At 41.3% G+C, this 23898-nt stretch overlaps 1 protein-coding gene across 3 annotated transcripts in view; it reads right to left on the reverse strand.

Moving 5' to 3' along the window:
• LOC111158428 (latent transforming growth factor beta binding protein 1) overlaps nucleotides 1–23898 on the reverse strand; it is a 415776-nt gene that overhangs the window by 69814 nt on the left and 322064 nt on the right. For all 3 annotated transcript variants that reach the window (XM_022520435.1, XM_022520437.1, XM_022520436.1), the window contains 3 exons: nucleotides 22195–22317; nucleotides 14365–14487; nucleotides 8614–8739 (listed from right to left, as the gene is read on the reverse strand). In XM_022520435.1, coding sequence (XP_022376143.1) covers nucleotides 8614–8739; nucleotides 14365–14487; nucleotides 22195–22317 — 372 coding nt within the window. The remainder of the gene's footprint in view (nucleotides 1–8613; nucleotides 8740–14364; nucleotides 14488–22194; nucleotides 22318–23898) is intronic.

Below are 23898 nucleotides of genomic sequence, written 5' to 3' on the forward strand. Positions count from 1 at the left end.
GCATGTTGTTAACACAATTACTTGCAAAAGATAATGTGTGAAATAGATTTTGTGTTTTTTTACACTCTATAAAATTTTTAAAATGCACTGTTTTCTCTGAATATATTTATAACCACTGAATTATCTTTGCATTAACTTAATAGCTACACATTTTACCAACCAAGATTTTTCCAAAAAATAAACATCTTCCTCAACTTTAGAGTCATACTGTACATTTTCTCTTTTCATATAGTCTTTCTTACGCTAAAAGGTGCTGCCAACGAGGACCGGGAGAGAGCCCTAAGCACAGGCCAAACACATCAAACCCCAGATTCATCTTTTTGACACTTAGGCCCCAAAAGCAACATAGGATCGGCCAAAAAAAATTCCCATTTTTTTTCACTATTCTAATTTTTCCTCTTTCTATATTCAAATAGGAAGCCAAGAAAGATCAGTTATGAAGCCACAGAAAATAGACAGTGTATCTCTAGAAATAACAACTTCAGCATTTAAATGCAAATAAACATCAGCATTAGCCATCGGTTTATTGGCAATTGATTCATGAACCGTTTTAAAACCTGCCATCTTTTAAAACTTAGGGGATAAATAGGAAAGTCAGTCATCTAGAACTCTTAGGGAAAACAAAGGGTAAGGAATTAAAGCAAATTATGTATAAACGGGTTACTATCCTATATTTTGTATGATTTATGTAATTTACATTAAATAAATTTGGGATTTAGAAGTAGATAGAATATATGTAGTATTTCATTTATATCCAGACCTAGACTTAGAACTAACAGACAATTTAATTCACAAATACTTATGTAATCAGACTGTATGTTGTGTATTTTGTAAGCACTGATAACACAAATAAGTGTTAGATGCTCCCTCCTTTTAGATGTCCACGTGTTAAGGAAACAAATGGCAACATAACTAGGGTTTCATTGTAAAAAGTCCTAACACACTGTACAGAATTCACATTCATGGACATCTATGGGGACAGGCTCCATTCTAGCGGATACTTGTCAACACCCATCTACATACTTAACTCTTACAACGACTCCATGAATGCATTATGCATGTGGGGAACTTAGGCAGATGTGCCTTAAGTAAATTCCTTAAGTTTACACAGCTCAGACGTAGAGTAAGAGTTCAAGCCCACGAACTTGGAATCCACAGCCTAAATGTTTTGTTTTTTTTTTAAGATTATATTTATTTATTTGAGATAAAGTGAGAGAGAGCACACACAAGGAGGGGGAGCAGCAGGCAGAGGGAGAAGCAGGCTCTCCACTGAGCCGACAGCCCCATGCGGGGCTTGATCCTAGGACACAGAGATCATGACCTGGGCTGAAGGCAGATGCTCACCCAGGGGCCCCCACAGCCTAAATTTTTTCTTTTTAAAGATTTAATTAATTTATTTGACAGAGAGAGAGAGACAGCGAGAGAGGGAACACATTAACCATTTCTGTACCCAATAACTATGCAGGGTGTGCTTGAAAGAATTAAGTCTTCAAAAAATAGGAAAGACTGCACAAAGTACACAATACATTCAATTTGGAGTCATCTTATCGTACCTGCTTCCTGATATTCCAGGATGAGTTACAGACCTCCTCTTTACCTTTTCATTCATGCACTATTTTGCCCTAATTATTCTCAACACCATACAGCTGTGAACAAGACCGATCGAGAGGTCTCATCAACCTCAGCATCCAGGAGTGGGGTCTGACAATAAACTACAAGAGAAAGAAGCAGAAAAAGGTGGCTAAAAGGGAGCAAAGGAGGGAACAGGAAGTGTTAGAGGGTGAATGTGAGAAAGGGTGGCCAGAAAGGTTTCCCCGAGAAAGACATTTGAATAAAGACCTATAATAGAGGTGACCATCTCTACACTTCTTAGTGTAATAAATTTCCTTGTTTTAAGCTGTTCATTGCAGCCCAAAGCATTCCAGTTAATACTCACCCTACCCACTGGTTTGTCATGAAGATTATATGAGAAAATTGGTACAATGTACTTAGCATCATGCCTGGTTCCCAAGAAGACATCAACAAATGAAATCATTTTTTTTTTAAGATTTTTTATTTATTTATTTGTCAGAGAGAGAGAGAGAGAGAGAGAGAGCGAGAGTGAGCACAAGCAGATAGAGTGGCAGGCAGAGGCAGAGGGAGAAGCAGGCTCCCTGCTGAGCAAGGAGCCCGATGTGGGACTCGATCCCAGGACGCTGGGATCATGACCTGAGCCGAAGGCAGCGGCTTAACCCACTGAGCCACCCAGGCGTCCCAAATGAAATCATTTTTAATAAAGTCATGACATCCACTATAGGAAGCACCTCCAGTCTACTCATGCTGGGAGTCCTACCAGGGAATATTCCATCAGCAGAATGCCCAACAAATACCCAATTCTGGAATCGATGTATTAAATACTACAACTGAAGCCTAATGTATACAAATACTAGTTACAACAACTTTCCGTGACCTACTGAGTATTTTATTTGCAAAGGACGTCGAAGGACTCATGAAAGTAGCTGCAGGGAGACTGTCGCCCCAGCCAAGCGCTGGGTGGCAGCAGAAGGTGTGAGGGGGAAGCGGACTATCTACAGACTTCACTTTCTGGCAGTTCCAGGTCTGTCTTTTGGCTGCAAGGAAAGGGTTTACTTCTCCATCTATGAAAAGATGATTTTCCATAGCTCTGGGGTTTTAAAAGGTCAGCGATGATAAAAGGCTTAGGAAGAGCTCTTGAATTTCTCTGCTACTATTATGAATTTCTTTATAAAAATGTTGATATACGGAAGACAATCAAGCAATGCATGGAAAATATGTATTCCAGATCCAAAAGCAGCTTATTCCAGCAAAATTTCCTCAGCTCTCTCCCTAATGATTTAAACATCCATTTTTACTCACTTCTGCAGAAGTGAATTCACAGGAGTGAGCGTGAAGAACAGTAGCCTTTACAGCAGGAAGCCCTTCTTTACCTGGAATGTTGTAAGATCCTTTTCCTTTTTACATGGGGGGTAAAGAGGATCTTATTATTAATCTAAATGATCTTTCTTTAGAAATGAAACATTCAAGTTGTATTCTCTTACTAGATTTTTCATTTTGGGACCCTAAAGTTACTTAAAAAAAAAACAACAACCCCCAAACCCCAAAAAACAACAACAACAAAATAAATCTGAAAAATCTTTGGGCCAAGTGGCCAGATGTAATATATTACTGAGTCAGGGCACTTCAATGTCCTACTTGGCTAAATCCATTTTAAAAACTATTTTCTCCTTGGTGACAGGAAGTTCTATCTCTGTGCCACAAAACCTTCAAAATGCCTCAGTGCACAGTCAGCAATGGTTTTATACTTTCTTTCCATACTCTCCATAGAAAACATACCAAAAATCTGAGAACAACACCATGCTTGCTCCAGATTAGTTTTTATTTCTTCCATTTGGCAAAAGTTGCCTTTACTGTATTTTCTGGTTCCCACGAACACAAAATTTGCCTCAGAGTTTGAACCTAACTTCTTTTAGGCTTTTTTTTTTTTTTTTTTTTTTTAATAATGTCTACACCTAATATGGAGCTCGAACTCACAACACTGAAATCAAAAGTCACAGGCTCTACTGACTGAGCCAGCCAGGTGCCCCTCTTTCAGTGTTTCTGATATCACCATTCTCTGCAAAGTTCAGGAAGCTAGCCATCCTGACCACATGCCTCTGATTACGTTCTCCCTTTCCACTGAGTGAGTTAGCAAGAAACAGTTTGTAAAAGATATCCTAAAAAGTTACAGGATTAGAATCACTAGGGCCATTTAACAACCGGACTGGATTCTTTGAATACGCTGGAATTCAGGGTTTAGTCACCATGTTATAAGAAGTCCGCTTCCCATCTTTTTAGTTGTCAAATTAGGAATCAGCATTAGAATTCTTTTGAAAGTGGGAGCAGAAGCTTCTGAGCACATAGCCCGACTGTGGTATTATTTTAAAAAGTAAGAAATAACAACCAGAGGTGGAAAATATAGGGAGAACATGGAATTAAAATGAAGGGTTTTGATTTTTTTTCCTTATGAAAAACAGGTAATGTTTTTCATAAGACTAACTTGAATGCCTGACTTTTAAAAACAGACGTTATTTTCAAGAGTAGTTTCAGGTTCACAGTAAAATTTTACGGCAAGTTCCCATAATCCCGTCTCCCCAACCCCCGTCCTCTCGCCCAGTCTCCCTCACCATCAACATCCCTGAACATTTGTTATGACGGATGGACATACACTGACATACCATTATCAACCCACGTCCGTAGTTTACATTAGGGTTTGCTCTTGGCAATGCACTCTGAGTTGTACTCCCCCGTCAAAACAGAACTCATGTGGGCAGGACACTAACAGCCTCAGCAGACAATCTCGTGCCCTCTGTTCTAGGATTGACAGGCTATTATTCCTCAGCCGGGGGATGACCAGCGTGAAAAAGGTACTGATAAGGCTTCATTTGTTACCCAGACACAAAATTTCTCTGATTTCTCTTCATATAGAGACAGAATGGCCAATTCAGCCCACCCGAGTTAGTATGGCGCCAGCTTTCCATTCCCGGCTCCAGCCCTCAGATCTCCCTTACCCTGCTCTACTTCCTTTTCCCACAGGGCTTCTGTCTTTCAAGCCCATTATGTAGTTTTCAAGAAAGAAGGCATTGATGTTGTTCACCGACAGAGCCCCAGGACGGAGAACGGTGGCTGGTACCTAGCATACACGTAATATTTGTCAAATGAACCAGTGAGGATGCTTTCTATAAGACAAGGCTTCAGGGAAGGATTCTGGCCATGGTTTGGAGGCCTGATGAGCCATGACTAACCAGGGTCTGTGAGCTACCAGTGCTGTGTTGCTGAGCTCCTTCAAGGTCCCTGCTAGACCGGTGTGGCCATTCTAAAGTGTGAACGGGCTGGCAAGCTCAGTGAGGTCTAGACATGTCTGATGGCACCAAATGTATAAACTCTCATTCAACCGGGATGCCCAATAGGGAGAGCACCACGGCCGCTGGCCAGAGCAGTATGCAGAGACCCATGTGAGTCACGATGCGAAGTAAGAGGCCGGGGGGTGGGGGGAGGCACCTCTTCACACAGGTCAGGAGACAGACGCGTGACACAAAGGAATCTGATGGTCACAAGTTTTCCCGCTCTCCCATTCACACACATTCTGCTGTTGATGATGAACCCAAACCCTGGGTCAGCTTATTTATACACGGGATGATTGATATTTTTCATGAGTTAAAGCTCTGCAACAACCATAACAACAACAACAACAAAGGAAAAAATAAAAGAGCAAAAGAACTGTGATTTTTAAAAACACATGAATAAGATATATTGGGACACAGAACAGTGAACTTCGTTAAAGAGGTGAAACGTTTCCTTTGCTTTTCTACACAAGATAAACACTGGCTAGAGGACACAGAGGTGGTGGCAGGAGGAGAGGAACCACAGTTCCAGGAAGAAAGGGAGGCAGAGAGGAGGAAGTCCATCAGAAGAGTCCAGTTTCCCTGCACTTTTCCAACATCCATGTGTGGGATGGGAGAAAAACGACCTGCATTATATATATATTTCAGGGGGAGAGATAGAGACAATCTTAAGCAGGCTCCACACTCAGTGCGGAAGCCGGTCTATGGGGCTCTATCTCACAACCCTGAGATCATGACCTGAGCCAAAATCAAGAATTGGATGCTTAACTGGTTGAGCTACCCAGGCACCCCAATAACCTGTATTTATTTTTTTTTTAAAGATTATTTATTTATTTATTTCACAGATAGAGATCACAAGTAGGCAGAGAGGCAGGCAGAGAGAGAGAGAGAGAGAGGAGGAAGTAGGCTCCCCGTGGAGCAGAGAGCCCGATGCAGGGCTCGATCCCAGGACCCTGGGATCATGACCTGAGCCGAAGGCAGAGGCTTTAACCCACTGAGCCACCCAGGCGCCCCAGCTTCTATCCCTAAAGCATAACTGTGTTATACTGTTTAAGGGCAAAAACATAATTCTCTGTATGTTCTATTTCCTTATTTATCCCAGATTGCCCTCCTGCAACGTAGGCTCCCAGTGGACAAGAACAGTGCTTTGCCTGGTACAAGACAGGCACTCAGTACATGAGTGAACGGATGAACAGTTCACTCACCACGTACCTCCCACTCTACTCCAACTGAACGTCTAAGAACACTGTTGTTCTTCATGTGCTGTAGGAGAATCGAGGTGTGCCTCCTTCCTCTCTCAGGTACATGCTCCCAGAACACTATGTACAGAAGGTCAAGGAAGGATCCCACGGTGCTGTTTTTATTTCTGTACAATCTGCCATGCTACCTGAAAGTCGGAATAGTCGATTCTGTCAGAGTATGCCTCTTCACTGTGCTTTAGGAAGTGGGACCAGACACAAAGAAAGCCATGGGAAATCGGGGAAGGGCCCTCCTTCCCTCAGCTGGGTCAGACACAGCCCAGCTTACAGCAGATTATGCCAGCCCTGCGTCCACAAGTCTCTGGCTGCTTAAACCCAAAGTTCAGAAACAAGTTGGTGGACGGGCATTAGGAGAGCCAGTCCCTTCTCAGTGTTAATGCAAGTCCTGTGCACATCAGTTCCGCAGCTAGCCCCGATCACATGGGCTGGCTTCACCCTATACCACAGCCTGGGGTAGAATCAGGACATTCTGCTACTGCCACAAGTTTCAGGCTCAGTCCAACACAAGAAAATCTGGACCAGTTTAATGCAGTGGAGTAAGCCCAATAAAAGTGAAAGCTTTGCAAAGCTTCTTCTAGAAAGAGAGTAACAGGCCTAATACTCTGGGAGATTTCTAGTTACACTACCATCTATCAATACAGTATTCTAAATTATCTATTTTATTACTTATAAAACTGTCCAGTTTCTAGAGTAAAAAAAAAAAATGGGGGCCAAGTGTCAAAGAAAGTATACTGAAGTATAGTAATTTACAAAGACCTAGAGCTTTTCTAAAAACACATTTTAAAATTCAAGTCTTTGCCAAGTAGATGCCTAACAGAATGGAGAACTGCAAGTGAATTAGGGTGATTATATAACTCTTGAGTTGCAGCAATCGGTATTTAAAAAGACACGGAATTAAAAGAAAATCGCTTAGACAAAATGGAGGTGAAGGTTATTTATACTGGTATACTCTTCCGGAAGAGTAACTGTGGCTCGTGAACATAGGAAGGGACCTGTGTTTTTTTCTGAACATAATTTCTGCATAGCACCACCACTGGTGGTTATAAGGTGGACCATTTTTCAAGGAAGGAAGCCCTTATAATCCATGTTCCAGACCCAAATGAAGAATCAAGCCTGCATCTTTCTGGAATGCGGGGAAATGTGCATTCTGCACATCGGTGTCCTCCGAGACCCAGGTGGGCTAGCACTGTGGCCCTCTGCCGGAAATGCTGTGGTCTGTGCACCACAAAGTGTGTATTCACGCAGGGTCTTTCTTAAGAACTCCAGGCTCAAGGTCTAAATAAAAAATTCAGGTAAAACTCGAATCACCGCACCACGGAATCCTTGCAAACCCCCATGGCCACCTTTAATGATGTTTTTCCCCATTTCCCAACGTCTGAGGATTTCCAAACCTCTCAAAATCCGCTTGCTCAAACCACACCCACACTCTCTCTCTCTCACTTGAAGCCAAATCTGGCATCAATGTTTTGTCTACTCAGCAGGAGAGTGATTTCAACAATCTCCTGCATTTTATAAGATCAGTTCATTCTTCCCAATATAATAATTAGTTTCAGATGAACCTGGTCTCTGTTCCTCAGCTCGATTCCACTGTGGTACAAGCAAGGAGAGGAGGCACTTCCTGCTGAGCTCTTTTTCAGAGCAAAGAATTTGGGTACTATCACAGGCCTGGGACAGAACCTTTGCGATTTACTGCTTTACAACTTAGCTGGCTTTTGATGACCTAGATGTTCCAAGAGATGGACTGAAATAACGATGATGGGAATCTTCTCAGTTTACTTTTAGAATGATTCGGATGAATTATTCCTCAATTTATCAAACTCTAATAAATCATTAAGAACATAAATCTCAGGACTACGAACAGTTCTGTATCCCTGCAAACACACCGAGGTTGCAAAGAGAAAGCCAATGTTGTTATATGAATATCTTACAACACAATTAACTTTTTAGAAGGTAATAAATACCAGTGGGCAAGGACATACACCAACCCACAGCTAAGGATGTTAGAGAAACAACTGGAAAATCCCTGCTGACAGTTCTTCAGAGAAGAATCACACAAGACATGTTTACAATGGTGAAGACTATCGTACGTCTTTTAATCAAAACTGGCAGAGTCTTGAGTTGTATCAAGGAGGCTGCTTACAGGTTTCCTCTGGGTCTCCCCCATGGACCTAAAATCATCATGTCCTGCATGTTTCCATGAATTAATTCAGTACCAGTAGTGGAATTACCTGTGAGTACTAGCATCATTATAACCTTAGGTCATCCTATGCGTGAATCCCAGCAATTCCTGAGCCGTGAATGTGGGCAGGAGTCACCTTGATACATACACGCCTGGAGGCCTTAAATCAGGAGTGTCTCATAGTGTCTTCCAGTGTTTGCCTATTTCACAGAAAGTGATCTCCTCCCTCTCTGCTTTATCAGGAGATAATTACAAGCCTCCTGACGGTTTATCTTACCTTCACATGTACGGCCATCTGCAGAAATTGAGAAACCCTGCTCGCAGACACAGTGAAAAGAACCCTCTGTGTTGAGACACTCTCCACGAGGACCACAGCGTCCGGGTCGTTCGCATTCATTAATATCTGGAATTGAAACGAGTTCCAAATATGTGAAAAAAATTTTTTTTCCTTTGGTTTCATATGATAGCAGACATACAGTAAGCAACTCTGTTACAAAACGGTCGGACGCTTATTCTGTGGCCCAAATGCACTATTTGTACCTATACCAGACCATAAGTTTTAAGGGAGAAACAACTTTGGTTCAATTATATGAATAAGCCCATGTTCAACCATTTTCAATTTACAAAAAAAAGCATTTTCATTTTCAGACGATCAACCTAAACATACTTTTTAAAAAAGACCTATTGGAGGCTTGAGGAATACTAAGAAACAATTCCTGAGAAATGGTCTTCATCCAGAAGCATGTTGTGTTCTTCTTGATCTTTCCCACAGCTGTTGGAGCCCCACAGCATTGTGTCCCCTCCATGCCGACTGACTCCCACAACGTGAACTTTTTTTTTTAAAAGATTTTATTTGTTTGATAGACAGAGATCACAAGTAGGCAGAGAGGCAGACAGAGAGAGAGAGAGGAGAAAGCAGGCTCCCCGCAGAGCAGAGAGCCCGATGTGGGGCTCGATCCCAGGACTCTGGGATCATGACCTGAGTCGAAGGCAGAGGCTTTAACCCACTGAGCCACCTAGGCGTCCACACAACGCGAACTTCTTAAGGGCAAAACAGGACATGCCTTACCAATACCCTTTGGTCCTTAATGTGGGCCTTCACAATGTCTGCTAAATATATAAATGAAACAGCCTCCCATCTATACTTGATTGAAAATGGATAAAAGAAATAAAATACAAGAAAAAGAAGGTCTTCCAGATCAGTGAAGTTTTTATTATTTGCACAGCTTTGTGATGCCAATTCTTGAATGACGGTCAAGGGCTTAGTGCAGTGCCTAACACACAACGAAGGTCAGCAAGCGGTAGCTGCAATTATTAACACTCTTGAACATATAACGCTGTCCATGTGTGCTGACCATCTTAGCGTTAAGTCTTGTGCTGACCTGCTCGTTCTCAATGAAATGTGATTACACTCCCCATGGCCAGGGTCATGATGCACTTCTAAACATTTCCAATGCATGAAGTGAAATGTTCTATCAAGCCAGTGCTAATTATTGTGGCTACGAGTGCCCACATGACGATATTAACGACTCCTGGAGAATGGTCACTTATTCACACCAGTACTGACCCATGCAACTACTTATCTGCACGGTGTTTTAATCAGTGTTTTACTCAGCTATGTCCCTTATTACACTGGCAGCTCCTTGAAGAGAACCATGTAACTGAATGGAGTCCCCAACTCCTAGTACAGCACGTTCACAGTGTATTAGGGATGTTTGCCCACCACAAAATCTCGGTTATGGTCATTCTCTCCTAATTAAACCATGATTGGTTAAGGTACTCTTAGTTAACTGGGGCCATGAAAACTATCACAGGTCCTTGGAACCCTGCAGGCAGGAGCCCTTCTAAGGCCATTTCCTTCCCTTCCTGAAGTCTCTTTTACCTTTCAGTAAATAAGTCCTTGATGCATTTTCTTAGAAGTCCATCTTTAATTCAATTAAAACTATTTACTGAATGCTTCCTATGAGAGGTTTGAACAGGCTGGGGTCCTTGCCATTATGAAGCTCACAGTCTAACAGGGGAGGCAGGAGCCAACATGAGTAGCTATAAAGCTTAATGGGCACATGGAAAACGTATGGATTATGAGCCCTTCCCAGTGACCTCGAGAACATGCTTACCCATCAACCCTGGAGTTCTCCTCCATAAAGTCATCCCTTTCTCTGCACCCAGGATCTCCTGGTGCTCTTCTTTTTGGCCTGTCCCCTCCACTCTGACCCTCTGTCAACACCACTGATTTACTCATCTGTCTACATCAATCCTTAACTCTTTACCATTCTGTTGGCCATATAATTCGCATTAGCTGGCTTATCCACAGCTGAATCAAAATAAGAAACCAGGGGCGCCTGGGTGGCTCAGTGGGTTAAAGCCTCTGCCTTTGGCTCAGGTCATGATCCCAGGGTCCTAGGATCAAGCCCCGCATCGGGCTCTTTGCTCAGAAGGGAGCCTGCTTCCTCCTCTCTCTCTCTCTGCCTGCCTTTCTGCCTACTTGTGATCTCTGTCTGTCAAATAAATAAATAAATAAAATCTTAAAAAAAAAATAAGAAACCAAGCAGGAATTACTCATATTTCCTAACAATCTTCCCACTCTTGTTATTGTCACTGATTTAACAGCATTTCAAGGAAGAGCAATGAATCATTTCTACTTGACTATTTCTCAATGTGACCTCACCCTGTGAAACTCTTCACTTCTTTTACAAAATCTCCGATACCTTTTATGATTCGTCCCGACCCACTGGTAATACCTTAGACTGGGCATCTTTTTTTTGAACTCTGATCATCTCTTGGCTTTTAGTTTCATTTTTTTCTTCCCAGCCTGCTGTGTTGGGTTACCTCTATCTGGGTAACAAGGTTCAATAAAGTTCCACTGGCCTGGGGGGTCAAGCCCAAGGTCCATATCTATCTTGTGGAGCCCAAGAGGTTTTCCAGACCTCCTCCTTACTGCATCCTATGCCTCCATGTGGCCCTTTAAAAGCTGCCAACTTGCAGCTTTGCAGAGGGAATAATGCATGAAGGGCTTGCTTCAAGAGAATTCACTGATTAACAAATAATTGTCTAAAAAGTTTGATGACAGGAACTGAAGATGAATTCCCAGACTTTTTTCCAGGAAACCGCTAAGAAAGAACAACACGAATATCTGGAACTAGAGAAACATATGCATTCAATTTGGGTTGTACTTATTGAGGCATTTCTAAACTATGCTGCTAGTAACTCAGCTGAAAGCCAGACTATATTTAAGTTGGGTTTCTTTCATGGGTCCGAGATTCCACAGAAATTCACAATTTGGCATCTGTAAGTCAAAATGCAAAACTGAAGTGTGTTCTGAATCTCAAATGTACACTGTCACATTCCTACAGAGACTATTAACATGGAATTGCCATGCTGTCTGCATATCAGCATTGATTTTGCTGCGGGAAGAGACCCTTAGGCTTCCAACTGAATATGCCCTACTGAATATGGAACTATCTTCAGGTTATTAGGTAAAGTTTAAAGCTTGTGTCTGTCACACACTGTCATTCATATATGTCCCATGGTTATTAGCACTGGCGTCAATCTCATTTTCAGCATTAAAACAAACTGAAATTGACACCTCGTACAGAATGTGATCTGGTCATGAGATTAGACAGAAGTAGGCTAGGAACCTTAGGCAGAGTGAAAGATCAGAAGGCTGCCTCCAGTGGCACAGCCAGAGGGAGAGGATTTAAAACAAGATGAGTGTGCACTGCTGTTATAAACAGCCTCTAATCGGAGAAGGTGGGTGATGGAGAAGATTCATAGGTAATACTCTAAACGGCATTAAAACCTGTTTCAGGAATATTTTTCATTTGTTTGGATTTAAGTTTTTTAAGCAGACATATTCATTTATTCTGGAAAAAAAGAATCACCAATGTGACTGAGCATGAAGTCAATTTAATAAGGATTTACAGTTAATAAAACATGTTTGGAGAAGTGACATATTAGAGTTGATACCAAATCACAAATTTAATGTACTGAGAGAAGACAGTAGTATAATTAATAAATCAGATGACTAAATTACTTCCTTATGATTTAACTCTAGGAGTTTGTGAAATCTGCAATATGAAATCACTGCCCATTTAAAGAAGACTTATTTTGCCTCTATTTGGTCAAAAATTGTGGAGGAGAGGAAGGAGGAAAGAAAGTATTGCTTTTAAAGCCAAATGTGTGCAATAAAAACAGGATACCGGGGTTTTTTAGGGGGTAACTCTTGGCATTTTTATATAAATCAAGAGTCATTTGAGGATGAAAAAGTTCCAAAATGGAAATAATCACACAGTAATTTTATAATTCAAGTATTTCTTCTCTATTGCATTAAATCCAAGCACATTTACTTTCTGCATTGAAAATACTGAAAAAAATTTAAATTTACCTTACTGCATCACAATGACAAATGAACACAGGACATCCAATGAGGTACATCGCAGGACAGTCAAATCTTGGGATTGGGAAATAAATTAATTTTTAAAAATCATGAGGCAAAGGCCCCTGTCTTTGCTGTCACAGGGACAAATAGATGGGTGTGGATAATACTATGGACATAGGGTAGAGTATGATTCCAACACTACGTCTTAGAGAGTACACAATCCTCCCTTTCAAGTACTCTACATCTGGGACATGAAAGAAAAGACATAACTGAGGACAATCCAGAATTAAAAAGTTATTCATATCCAGTAGCAGTGGAAAAGGAGAACTCCAACAACCTTTACTTATACGTACTTTGGGATATACTGCAGAGTTCGCTAATGGAGGGGAAGCAATTAGGGGAAAAAAATCACCCAAGTAGCAGAAATAAGTATAAAGGTAAATATAAGTGAGAGCCTTCGGTGGAAGAAATAGGCATGGATTTATTAAGACTAATAAAAAGGAAACCTTGCATGGCAGCCAGGTAGAGCTAAAAAAAGTTGAGATGAAGGATCTAGACAATCTGATTTTTTTAAAAAAAGATTTTATTTATTTATTTGTCAGAGAGAGAGAGCATGCAAATGAACACAAGCAGTGGGAACAGCAGGCGGTGGGAGAAGTGGGCTTCCCGCTGAGCAAAGAGCCTGATGTGGGACTTGATCCTAGGACCCTGGGATCATGACCTGAGTCAAAAGCAGATGCTTAACAGAATGAGCTCCTCAGGTGTCCCGACAATCTGATTTTTCAGTCCCAGCATCACCAGTAACTCAGTGTACTACACTGGGGGAAAAATATGGAGTCTCACAGTCTTCTCCCTTTTTGCTATAAACGTGGTAATAATCGGTAGGGCAACATAGGGAAATACAGTGGAAAAAGATCTTGGGCTCAAATCTCTACTATTTATTTGGGAGGACCAAGCTAATTAATTTCTCTAAGCCTCAGTTACTCATGTGTAATGGATGTAAGAAAAGCTGCCTCTTAAATTCTCCACAAATCCATGAGCTCCTTACAGCAACTGGCACACAGTAGGTGTTCCGTTAAAGCTCTTGTGATTGGTGCTGTATTCTTACAAGTACCTTGTGTCCTCTATACCTTTGGGAGATGCAATGTGATAGCACTTTGAAGAAATAATAAAACCCTGCCCTCTATACCTCTAATTTTGACCAAATTATTAATGAGTTTTGTTTTTTTGTTTTTTTAGGAAGAGGAAAAGCTGAATACTGGATAAAAACAGGGATCACGGAAAGGAAGGATAAATACCATCCATGAGACAAAATGAAACATACCCACAAAAGACATTTAAAAAAAAAGCCAGAAGATAATTTTTAATCTAGCACCAAGATTGGCCCATGGAAGGAACAGCAAAGTACAGGTGATCTGAGCTACCACAGAAGTTTGCAGAGCTAGGACACAATTCCAAAATGCCCGAGTTTCAGTTAATATGGAGTGCAAAGTGAGAACTTCCCATACTTGATGTAGACACAAGAAAGAGATTTCAAAACTATAATTTGGCATAGCTCATTTATCTATAAATGGATAAAGCCACAGACTACCATCAGGAGTCATCACAGAACTGAACTATGTAAATTAGGACTAAAAAGCAGAGAAGTACCTTGACATCCTTTATGGTCATTTAGCTGGAATCCATCTGGACAAGTACAATCATAGGACCCTTCAGTGTTAATGCAGTCTCCTCCTTGGCAAACACTGTTGTCCTCCAAGCATTCATTTATATCTGTAAGTCAATTTTAACAATTTAAAAGACAGAATAAACTGTATTAAAAAATTAAGCATTATTCTTACACACGTTCACGTAAGTGAACATTATTTTACATCATTCACAAGAACATAATGTTTAATGGAAGACAGCTTTTTAACTTTTAATTTTTTAAAATGAAACAATTTGAAAGGATTTTGGCTTTGAACAATAAATAAATTAAGGGTTTAACATCAAATGAAATTGGGAAGAGAAAACATCAAAGTCTTGTACTAAACAATTCACTTGGCTACGTTCTTGGTGACAACAGGGAATAAAAATATTCTTTAAATATGTATTAAGAGGGGCGCCTGGGTTGTTCAGTTAGTTAAGCATCTGCCTTCGGCTCAGGTCATGATCCTGGGTCCTGGGATCCAGCCCAGAGTCAGGCTCCCTGCTCAGCTGGGTCTGCTTGTCCTTCTCCTTCTGTCACTCCTCCTGCTTATACTCTCACTCTCTCTCTTAAATAAATAAATAAAATTAAAAAAAAAATAAACAAATGGGATCAGGAGGGAAACAAATCATAAGAGACTCTTAATCTCAGGCAACAAACTGAGGGCTGCTGGGGGGTGGTGGGATAGGACAGGAGGATAGGGTGGCTGGGTTATGGACATTAGGGAGGGTATGTGCTATGGTGAATGCTGTGAATTGTGTAAGACTGATGATTCACAGACCTGTACCCCTGAAGCAAATAATATATTACATGTTAATAAAAAAAAGAAAAAAAAATAGAAGTAACTTCCATCATACACTTTACCTATAGTTTTGTGGGAATGTGAATCTTATTTTATTTCATTAAAGAAGAATGCCACTCAAAATAAATAAATAAATGAATGAATGAATACATAAATATTAAGAATATCTTGAGCATCTAGGGGTACCCAGGTGGCTAAGTTGGATCAGCATCCCATTCTTGATTTTGGCTCAGATCATGATCTCAGGGTCCTGAGACTGAACCCCAAATCAGGCTCTGCACTGGGTGTGGAGCCTCCTTAAGATTCTTTCTCTCCCTCTCCCCATCTCCCCCACAAAATAAGTAATAAATAAGCAAAGAAAGCAGGTGGGGGTGGGGAGCTCAGTTGATTAAGTGTCTGGCCCTTGATTTTGGTTCAGGTGATGATCTCAGTGTCATGAGACCAAGTCCTGAGTAGAGCTCACACTAGGCAAGGAACCTGCTTAAGATTCTGTTTCTCCCTCTCCCTCTGCCCTTTCCCCTACCTCTCTCTCCCTCTCAAAAAAGAAAAGAAAAAAAAAAAAAAAAAAGAATATTTGGAGCATCTATTTATACAAGATCCTGTACTATGAATTATAAGAAAAATTTTAAAGTATTTGGCATGATTTCTGCTCTCAAACAGAAATGATTTAAAATATATTAATAAAAATAAACACAAAATATTACATTGCTTTGTAAGTCCAAAAAAATTCAACCCAAGAGTTGCCAAAATATATAATTACTTGTCAAAAGAATAGTAACAACTTCATGTGTCACATGGATTTGGAGAAGAGATATCATAAAACCAAAGGTGGCTTCATGTCACAGGAGGGATTTGCTTGAAGCTGGGACAGCAGAGTAGAAAGTGGAGGAGGGGAGGAATGGGGGGGCTTTTGGCAGGAAAGGGCATCAGCAAGATCAAAAGCTCCACTGAAGTCACTTACTCAGCAGCTATCACCAATAGTTTGAGGTTGACTGGATTTCTTAATGCATATATTTATAGCATATGCAACTAAACATGGTTTACGTAACAAGTAATGAGTTCTGACTGTGAGCATGTGAGACAATTAATGACCCCCCTCACTGCCCGAATGCTGGGCAGATCTTTCACGAGGGCTGTTTATTACCACATTTACTTCCAGTCAGAGCTCATTACTCCTAACACAGTCCATGACTCCCTCTTCTGTTGTCTGTGCAGGACTTCAATTATTAGCACTGAAGAAAGTTAAGGAACAAAACATTCTTTGTTTCTCAGAACTTGGCATATGATGGCATTTCTTGCCAATAATTATGATTGCTGCAAAAATGCACGAGAAGTTCCAGGAAGAAGTGAACAGGGAGACAGTTACAGCCTCAGTCTCCTCACTGTCCTGTTCAAAACGTTGGCACACCAAATTGAATTCTCCTCATGGAACCCAATCCACTTATTAATACCGTTCATGAGGCAAATAAAAGAGAAATAAGAAAACACCTCTACAGTTTCGCTCCACCAGAAGAAACACAAGTCAGCCTGTCCCCCTAGATTAAAATGTTTCTGAATATTGACCCTAGGACATAAAACACAGCTGATGTGACTTTGTCACAACTAAAGTGGGGTATCCCTTCTTCTTTAGTGTGTTTTTCCAACATCACTCAAGTGAAATTTACATACAATACATGCATCTAATTTTAAGAGTCTAGCTCAGTGAGTTTGAACAAATGTAGATACATTCTTGTGACCACCGTACAAAGTACAGATATTTCTTTATCCATTTATACCTGTTGGGATCACTGCTGGATTCTTAAATCATCGCAAATGCGATCATTTTTTTAAGGACCTGTGAGGTGTCTCTGTAAGAATGTTATTCTGTAGTTACAAAAATAAGGCTTGGTGATATTTCTCTTTGCTTCTTTTTCCAGTCTGCCCTTAAATTTCCATTCCTAATTAACCACAAAAGAGACACTACAGGAAAATTATGCACAAGACAGAGAAGAGCAGGCAGGAACCAGAGTCTCCCATGAGGTCTGAAACCTTCAGGTTTCATTCCGGTGCCAAAGAACGTTTTATTCGCCAGCTAACTGATACTTGGTATATCAAGATTTCTAAAAGTGGAAACAAAGTTAATAGAGAATATTTTTTAGATTTAATATAAATTTTTAAATTTTAGATATAAAATAGATAAAAATTCCCTGAAATATGTTAGGTATTTTTGATATAAATTCTATGAAAATAATTCATAAGCTCCAACTCTCTGATTTTTTTAAAAAAGATTTTATTTATTTATTTGACAGACAGAGATCACAGGTAGGCAGTGAGGCAGGCAGAGAGAAAGGAGGAAGCAGGCTCCCCGCTGAGCGGAGAGCCCGATGCGGGGCTCGATTCCAGGACCCTGAGATCACGACCTGAGCCGGAGGCAGAGGCTTTAACCCACTGAGCCACCCAGGTGCCCCTCTGATTTTTTTTTCAATAATGATTGTGCCACATGGGGATAAACACTAGTCTGCTGTGTATGAATCTCTGCCATAAAACATGGATTAAGTGAATATATTAGATCAACCATTAAAAAGAAAGCTGTAGGCATTTCCATCACCCTAAAGTTTTCCTTGTGCCCCTTTTCTGTTTGGCTTCTTCTGGTCAGCACAGTGTTTTTGAGACTGATCTAAGTGACTGTGTGTACCAACGGCTCTCTCCTCTTTATTGCCACAAAGTGTTGTACCGTATGAATGTGCCCCAATTTGTTGACCCATTCACCTTTGATGAGTGTCTAGACTGTTTACAGCCTGGCTATTATGAATACAGTTTGTGTAAGTCTTTGTGTAATCACAGGCTTCCATTTGCCTTGAGTAAATTCCTAGGGGAAGTGGCTGGATCTATAGTAGGTCTAAATTGGGACGGAGCGGCCCCCTGAAGTGGTTGTGCCATTTTACTTTCCCATCGGGCAGCCATGAGAGCTCCAACTTTCCACACTTATTCTAATAGCTCCACTGCCGTTTTCATGGGTGTTATGTCGGCCTTCGGTTTTTAGATGTACCTTTCTTTGTTCTGTAGGAAACTGGGATAACCAAGGAAAGGCATATTTCATCGTCAGCGTCATGTGAAGAATCTCAACTCAAAAAAGACAAAGGAGAGTCCTAAGAACACGAATTTCACCCACAAGGGAAACACTGCATTACCGAGATGTTTGCCTTCGCATAATGAAAGTGCATCAGCTTTGGTCGTACTACTTTAAAATCATTTGATTTTTTTCAAAATCTAAGAGAACCTATGTGAGGAAAAGAAACAGTATTCTAAGTATTTATAAATGATTGTATAGATTTGAAAACCCTGCATTACATTAGAGTGTGATTTAGTCTAAATTTTTTGAAAGACCTCTACCTTAAAAGCAAAAAAAAAAAAAAAAAGAAAGAAAGAAAGAAAGAAAAGAAAAAGTAGTTTGAAAATTGAGAGAGAGCCCAACATGGGACAGTCCTGCACCACTGACTAGGGTGGTGTGAAAGACAGAGCCCTTCTAAGGATTTGGGCAGGAGGCTTTAAGGAAACAATGTCAATCTTGGTCATACCCTCACTAAGAATGCACTGGTCAAAGTCACCAGGGATTCCCCACACTGCTTAATCCCCAGTTGATTCTGGTCCTCATTCTTTTTTTTTTTTTTTTTTTAATTTTTTAAAAGGTTTTATTTATTTATTTGACAGACAGAAATCACAAGTAGGCAGAGAGGCAGGCACAGAGAAAGGGGGAGGCAGGCTCCTTTTGAGCAGAGAGCCCAATGCGGGGCTCGATCCCAGGACTCTGGGATCATGACCTGAGTCGAAGGCAGAGGCTTTAACCCACTGAGCTACCCAGGTGCCCCTCTGGTCCTCATTCCGCTAAGCAGCAATGTTTGACACAGTTTATGACTCCCTCCTCTCAGAAATGTTTCCTTCTCTTGGATTTTGATTTCCCTCCTTCCTGTCCTGCCACTTGTTCTTCATCCCCTTGCTTGCTCCTATCCTCCTCCTCACTTAAAATGAGGGGCCAGAACTCCATCTTGAACCCCTTCTTTCTTCTAGCTATGCTCACTCCCTCGGTGATGTCTTCCAATTTCTCAGCTTAAACACTGACTACATGTTAATGACTCACAGCCTGGGACTCAACCCTGAATTTTACACACACCGGTCCAACTGCCTCTCAGAAATCTTCATCTGGATACTCATGATAGGCACCCCAAATTTAAAGTGCCCAAGTCCAACTCCTGGTTTCTTCCACAAACCCTATTTCTTGGCACCTCTGCACCTGCTATTCCTTTGAATGGAATCGTCTTCCTATCAATAACCAAATGCCATGATCTCAAGGCAGCCTCTGTAAGGTCAGCCCCATCCCCTCTCCCCACTCTCCATATACCCCCGTTTTTTCTCCATAGCATTTATTGTCACTTAAACTATATATTTTACTTGTTTATCATGTATATCTCCCTCACTAGAATGTTAGCTCCACAAAGGGAGGAATTTTTGTCTGTCTGGTTTATTGCTGTATATCCTATACCTAGAATAATACCTGGGACATCCTGGGCACAATTATTCATGGAATGAATGCATGCATGAAAAGAATGAATGATTTTGACTTGGAAAGAAATGTCATGAGGAAACAAATACAAGCACTTCCTTTCTCACCTTTTTTTGATTTGGTCCACAAAAAATGACCAAGAGAGAGGGGCCACAGAAAGGCAGAGTAAATCCTAAATCTTTTTCAGGCTTTGCAAGGGACTAGCATGGACCAATCACCGTGACGGGCTGAGGAAGGTGCTAAGGTGGGGCATGGAAGGAGAGACTGTATCTAGAAAGGGAACAAGTCAGAGGCAGAGCCTTTGGGGCGCCTGGGTGGCATAGTGGGTTAAAGCCTCTGCCTTCAGCTCAGGTCATGATCCCGGGGTCCTGGGATCCAGCCCCACATCAGGTGCTCTGCTCCATAGGGAGCCTGCTTCCCCCCACCACCCCCCTGCTGCCTGCTTCTCTGCCTACTTGTGATCTCTGTCTGTCAAATAAATAAATAAACTCTTTAAAAAAAAAAGAAGCAGAGCTTTTGAAGGCTGAGATGCCAAGATCTCTAATAACCACGACAATGGAGGCCAGCCTTCACAGACCGAATGGCTACTGAGCGTGTTGCAGCAAGTAACACACAGAAGTTAGCACAATACTTGAGATTCTGACTTCCGGAAGGACTGAGGATAAACACTGCAAGAAAACAAGGCCTTTGACAGAGTTGTTACACATATAAATATAGAAGCCAACAAGAAAGATGGTTCTTCCTCCCACAGCTGGGGGAGGCATGTGAACAGCAAGAGCTCAGTTAATTACAGTTGAATACCACTGGGGAGGGTCAGAAACACTACTGGTTGGGAATTAGCAGGCTGAAGTGCTATTAAGAGTTTCAAAGACAGCACTGAATTACTTGAATGGACTCCAACCCTATTTATAACCTAGAACACTAGGGAAATTATCCCTGACTTTAAGACAAAAAGGACCAATTATATACTCCAAAAGAAGCCTTCTTATCGAATATCTGTGTTAACAATGATGAAAGTGGGCTAAAAGCTTTTATTTGGCTTTTCATGTGGTTGATGTTGACAGACTAAAAATCTGGACTTCTGATGAAACGGGCAACACATGAAAACAGCCGAAAGAGAGCAACATGCCCTCTACCAAGGACCAGTCAATGGCCTTGGTTGCCCTCTAGGTCGGTCAGGGGTTAGGACAGAAGAGATGCTGGTGGTTGGCTTAGGTTTTCAGGGCCTTACCATGTGCCCCGTTACCTGTTTACTCTGGAAGAGGTTCCTCCATGGCCAGTCCCCAGCTACACGCTTGCCTCTCCCAGCTTGGAAAGCCGCTATGCTGAGTCATTAACTGTTATCCATATGTTACAGAGTTCCCAACACACAATTTTTCAATCAAATTTCATTATCTTGATTCATCACTTGTTTGCCTGTTTTCCAATACGTATGTGTGATTACACCTCTTGACTGGAGTGAAGACCCATTTGAACACCATCATTACCTTTGGATCAAATCCTAGATGATTTACTTATTTAGCAGTAACATTCATTTTAAGGCCTCTGAAACTGCCCTGACTGCCCTCTGGAAAGGCTGTCTCTGGTTCTGCCAAGTTCTCTGGTCAGGAAAGTAGGGTGCTAGGAAGTATGATGGCTCTTTCCCAAACAAGAGGGATGACAAGTGAGAAAGTATCATGGCCATTTTTCAATGTGTGTCACATTTGTGCCACAAAACCCCTCACCAAAAAGCTCATGTGCTTCTCTCCAAGGTGGGGTTCAGCCCCTCACTCACAGACGCTAACTCTCCTTGTGAGGCACAACACTGCCTCGCTCACATTTCTGGTTTCACAACTGATAGGGTCTATATGCGGGACATCAGAGGACGAACAGGAAAAAACACAGTGAGTTGAGCATACAGTGAGCTCAGAGAAATCACATGTGACGTGCTGGGGAAAGACCAGCTCAGCAGCCCTGACCCACCCTGAGGCTGTGAGACACAGCAGGTGGTGGGGTAGTGGGTGGCTAACAATTACCTGGGGCTGTACACCTGGGGTATCTTCTAGAAATACTTACACAGAAAGCTCAAAACTGAATAAAATTTAGCTCACAAAAAGCTTCACAGTTATCTGGAAAATTAACTTGTGTTTACGTATTTGGATGCTGGTCCTGCTTAAATAAGGTATTACCATTCAGAACTACAGACCCGGGATAAACCATCTAAACCAGAGGAAAGTGAAACTGATTCTTTCCGCATTTAAGCTGGCATCACACTTCTAAAACCCAGCTCTGAGCAGTGCAAGGGAAACCTGGATTCTACTGGCTTCTTTTCATTATTTGTGTAACCACAGGGAAAACGATTTTGCAGGAACCTAGTGTCCTGACTGTGAGGTCAGAAGGTTGGACTCAAGGACAGAAGGCAGGACGATGTCCAGATTTCTCTGGGATTCTGCAGTCAGGAGCAGTTCTCACCTTCACAGTGGTCCCCAAGGGCGGATGCTCTGTAGCCTCGGTCACAAACACAGAGGAAAGAGCCCTCTGTGTTCCTGCATTGTCCATTACCGCAGAGATGATGGTACTGACACTCATCAATATCTACCAGGCAAGAGAGTAAAAGGAAACTGTGTGAGCGGTACTCTAAACATATTTTTAATCATGCATGTAAAGAAGTCTATGAACTATCTAGTTTATAACCAATTTAGACTCTTGGTTATGTGAATTAAACTGATCTCTAGTAAAAAGTCATGAATCCCCCAGGAGGGAAAATCCAGATGAACTTAAAATCTTAACCAGGAAGCTAAGAATCTGTATGTATGAATCCCAATGCTCATCGATGAGTGGCAAATACTTTGCTGTAATCTGTAAACCTCAACCTAGCTTCTTGAATCTCTTTTATAAGCTCAAGTGAACACCGAGGTTAAAAGCACTTAGGCTTGTCATTGTGTAAAGCAGAGGTCAGCAAACGACAGCTCACTGCCCACTCCTCGCACATGCATCATACCCGCACCACAGAAGACACAATGATACACTGCGTGTATTCGATTCTTCTACTTTTACCATGAGACTTCAAGTCTCCTGACGGCGGGGACTATGTGTACCACATCCTTTCTGACTTAGATGATCTAGCATTTTATGGTGGGCAGGTGTTTTTCACGTTGTTTGTTGGCAGGCTTTGTTCTTCACATCTGAGCACACTGACCTACTTCTGGGATTCTAGAAGAGTCAACACAAACATCAGTTTCCACAGGGACCCTGCACAACTCCACTCTCCCTTGCTCTGTTATAGCATCATGTTGATTATCATGGCATTGGGCACCTAACCTTTGTTTGCCCCTATTGATAATTTGGTGGGTAGTTTTGCATGTATCTGACTTAGTGACATCATAGACTCTTCAACAGAAAGGATTTTGCATATGAGAGCCTTATTGTATTACCTGTAGATAGACCTCTTCTCTTATTATACATTCATTTGTAGTTCTCTGTGCACGGTGGGCATAGATAAATGCTTAGCTAATTAAGGTCAGGAGTCACAAAATAACATAAAAAACTTTGAGATGGACTTGTAGAATCTAGAACAAATTAATTTACCTGTGTTGTATGAGTATGCTTGTGTGTGTTCTCAACTTCTAGATTAGGAACTGTAATGTCTTTCCTTGTTCAAGAGAGGGGAAAATGGGGAGGAAGGTCGTGATAATATTGGTAGATCTCTTCTTAGTACCATCATTTATAATAGCATCTCAGAAGACATTTGCACTCATTAAATAGTCAGAGTTTGCATACAGACACGGATATGATTTGTTTCCTTATTGGTCCAGTAGAGTGTGTATTCTGTTCTTAAATAAATGGCATTTAAATGACCTTTCTGTTTAAGAACTCTGGACTCCGGTGCTTGTCACCAGGATATCGTAGTATCTTCAAGCTCAAGAAGCACATACTTATCGAGTAGTGAAGTAATTCTGTGTGAAGTTCGATGAAATTTATATTTTAAGTCTAAGGTCAGCCTCAGCGAGATCCAAAATACTATCACCTTCAGGAACAGGATGTATTTCACGAACTTTATCTGTGATATAAGGGGGATGCTGTTTCTTTCAGTTTTGCTGAAAAGCCTTCTTCAGCAAAATTTTTTTTAAAAAGGAAAAATTTTAGAAAGGGGAAGAGACACCAAGACGAAGGTCA

Source organism: Enhydra lutris, unplaced genomic scaffold (assembly GCF_002288905.1).
Source record: "Enhydra lutris kenyoni isolate GAN:26980312 unplaced genomic scaffold, ASM228890v2 scaffoldscaffold59, whole genome shotgun sequence".
Lineage (NCBI taxonomy): Eukaryota > Metazoa > Chordata > Mammalia > Carnivora > Mustelidae > Enhydra > Enhydra lutris.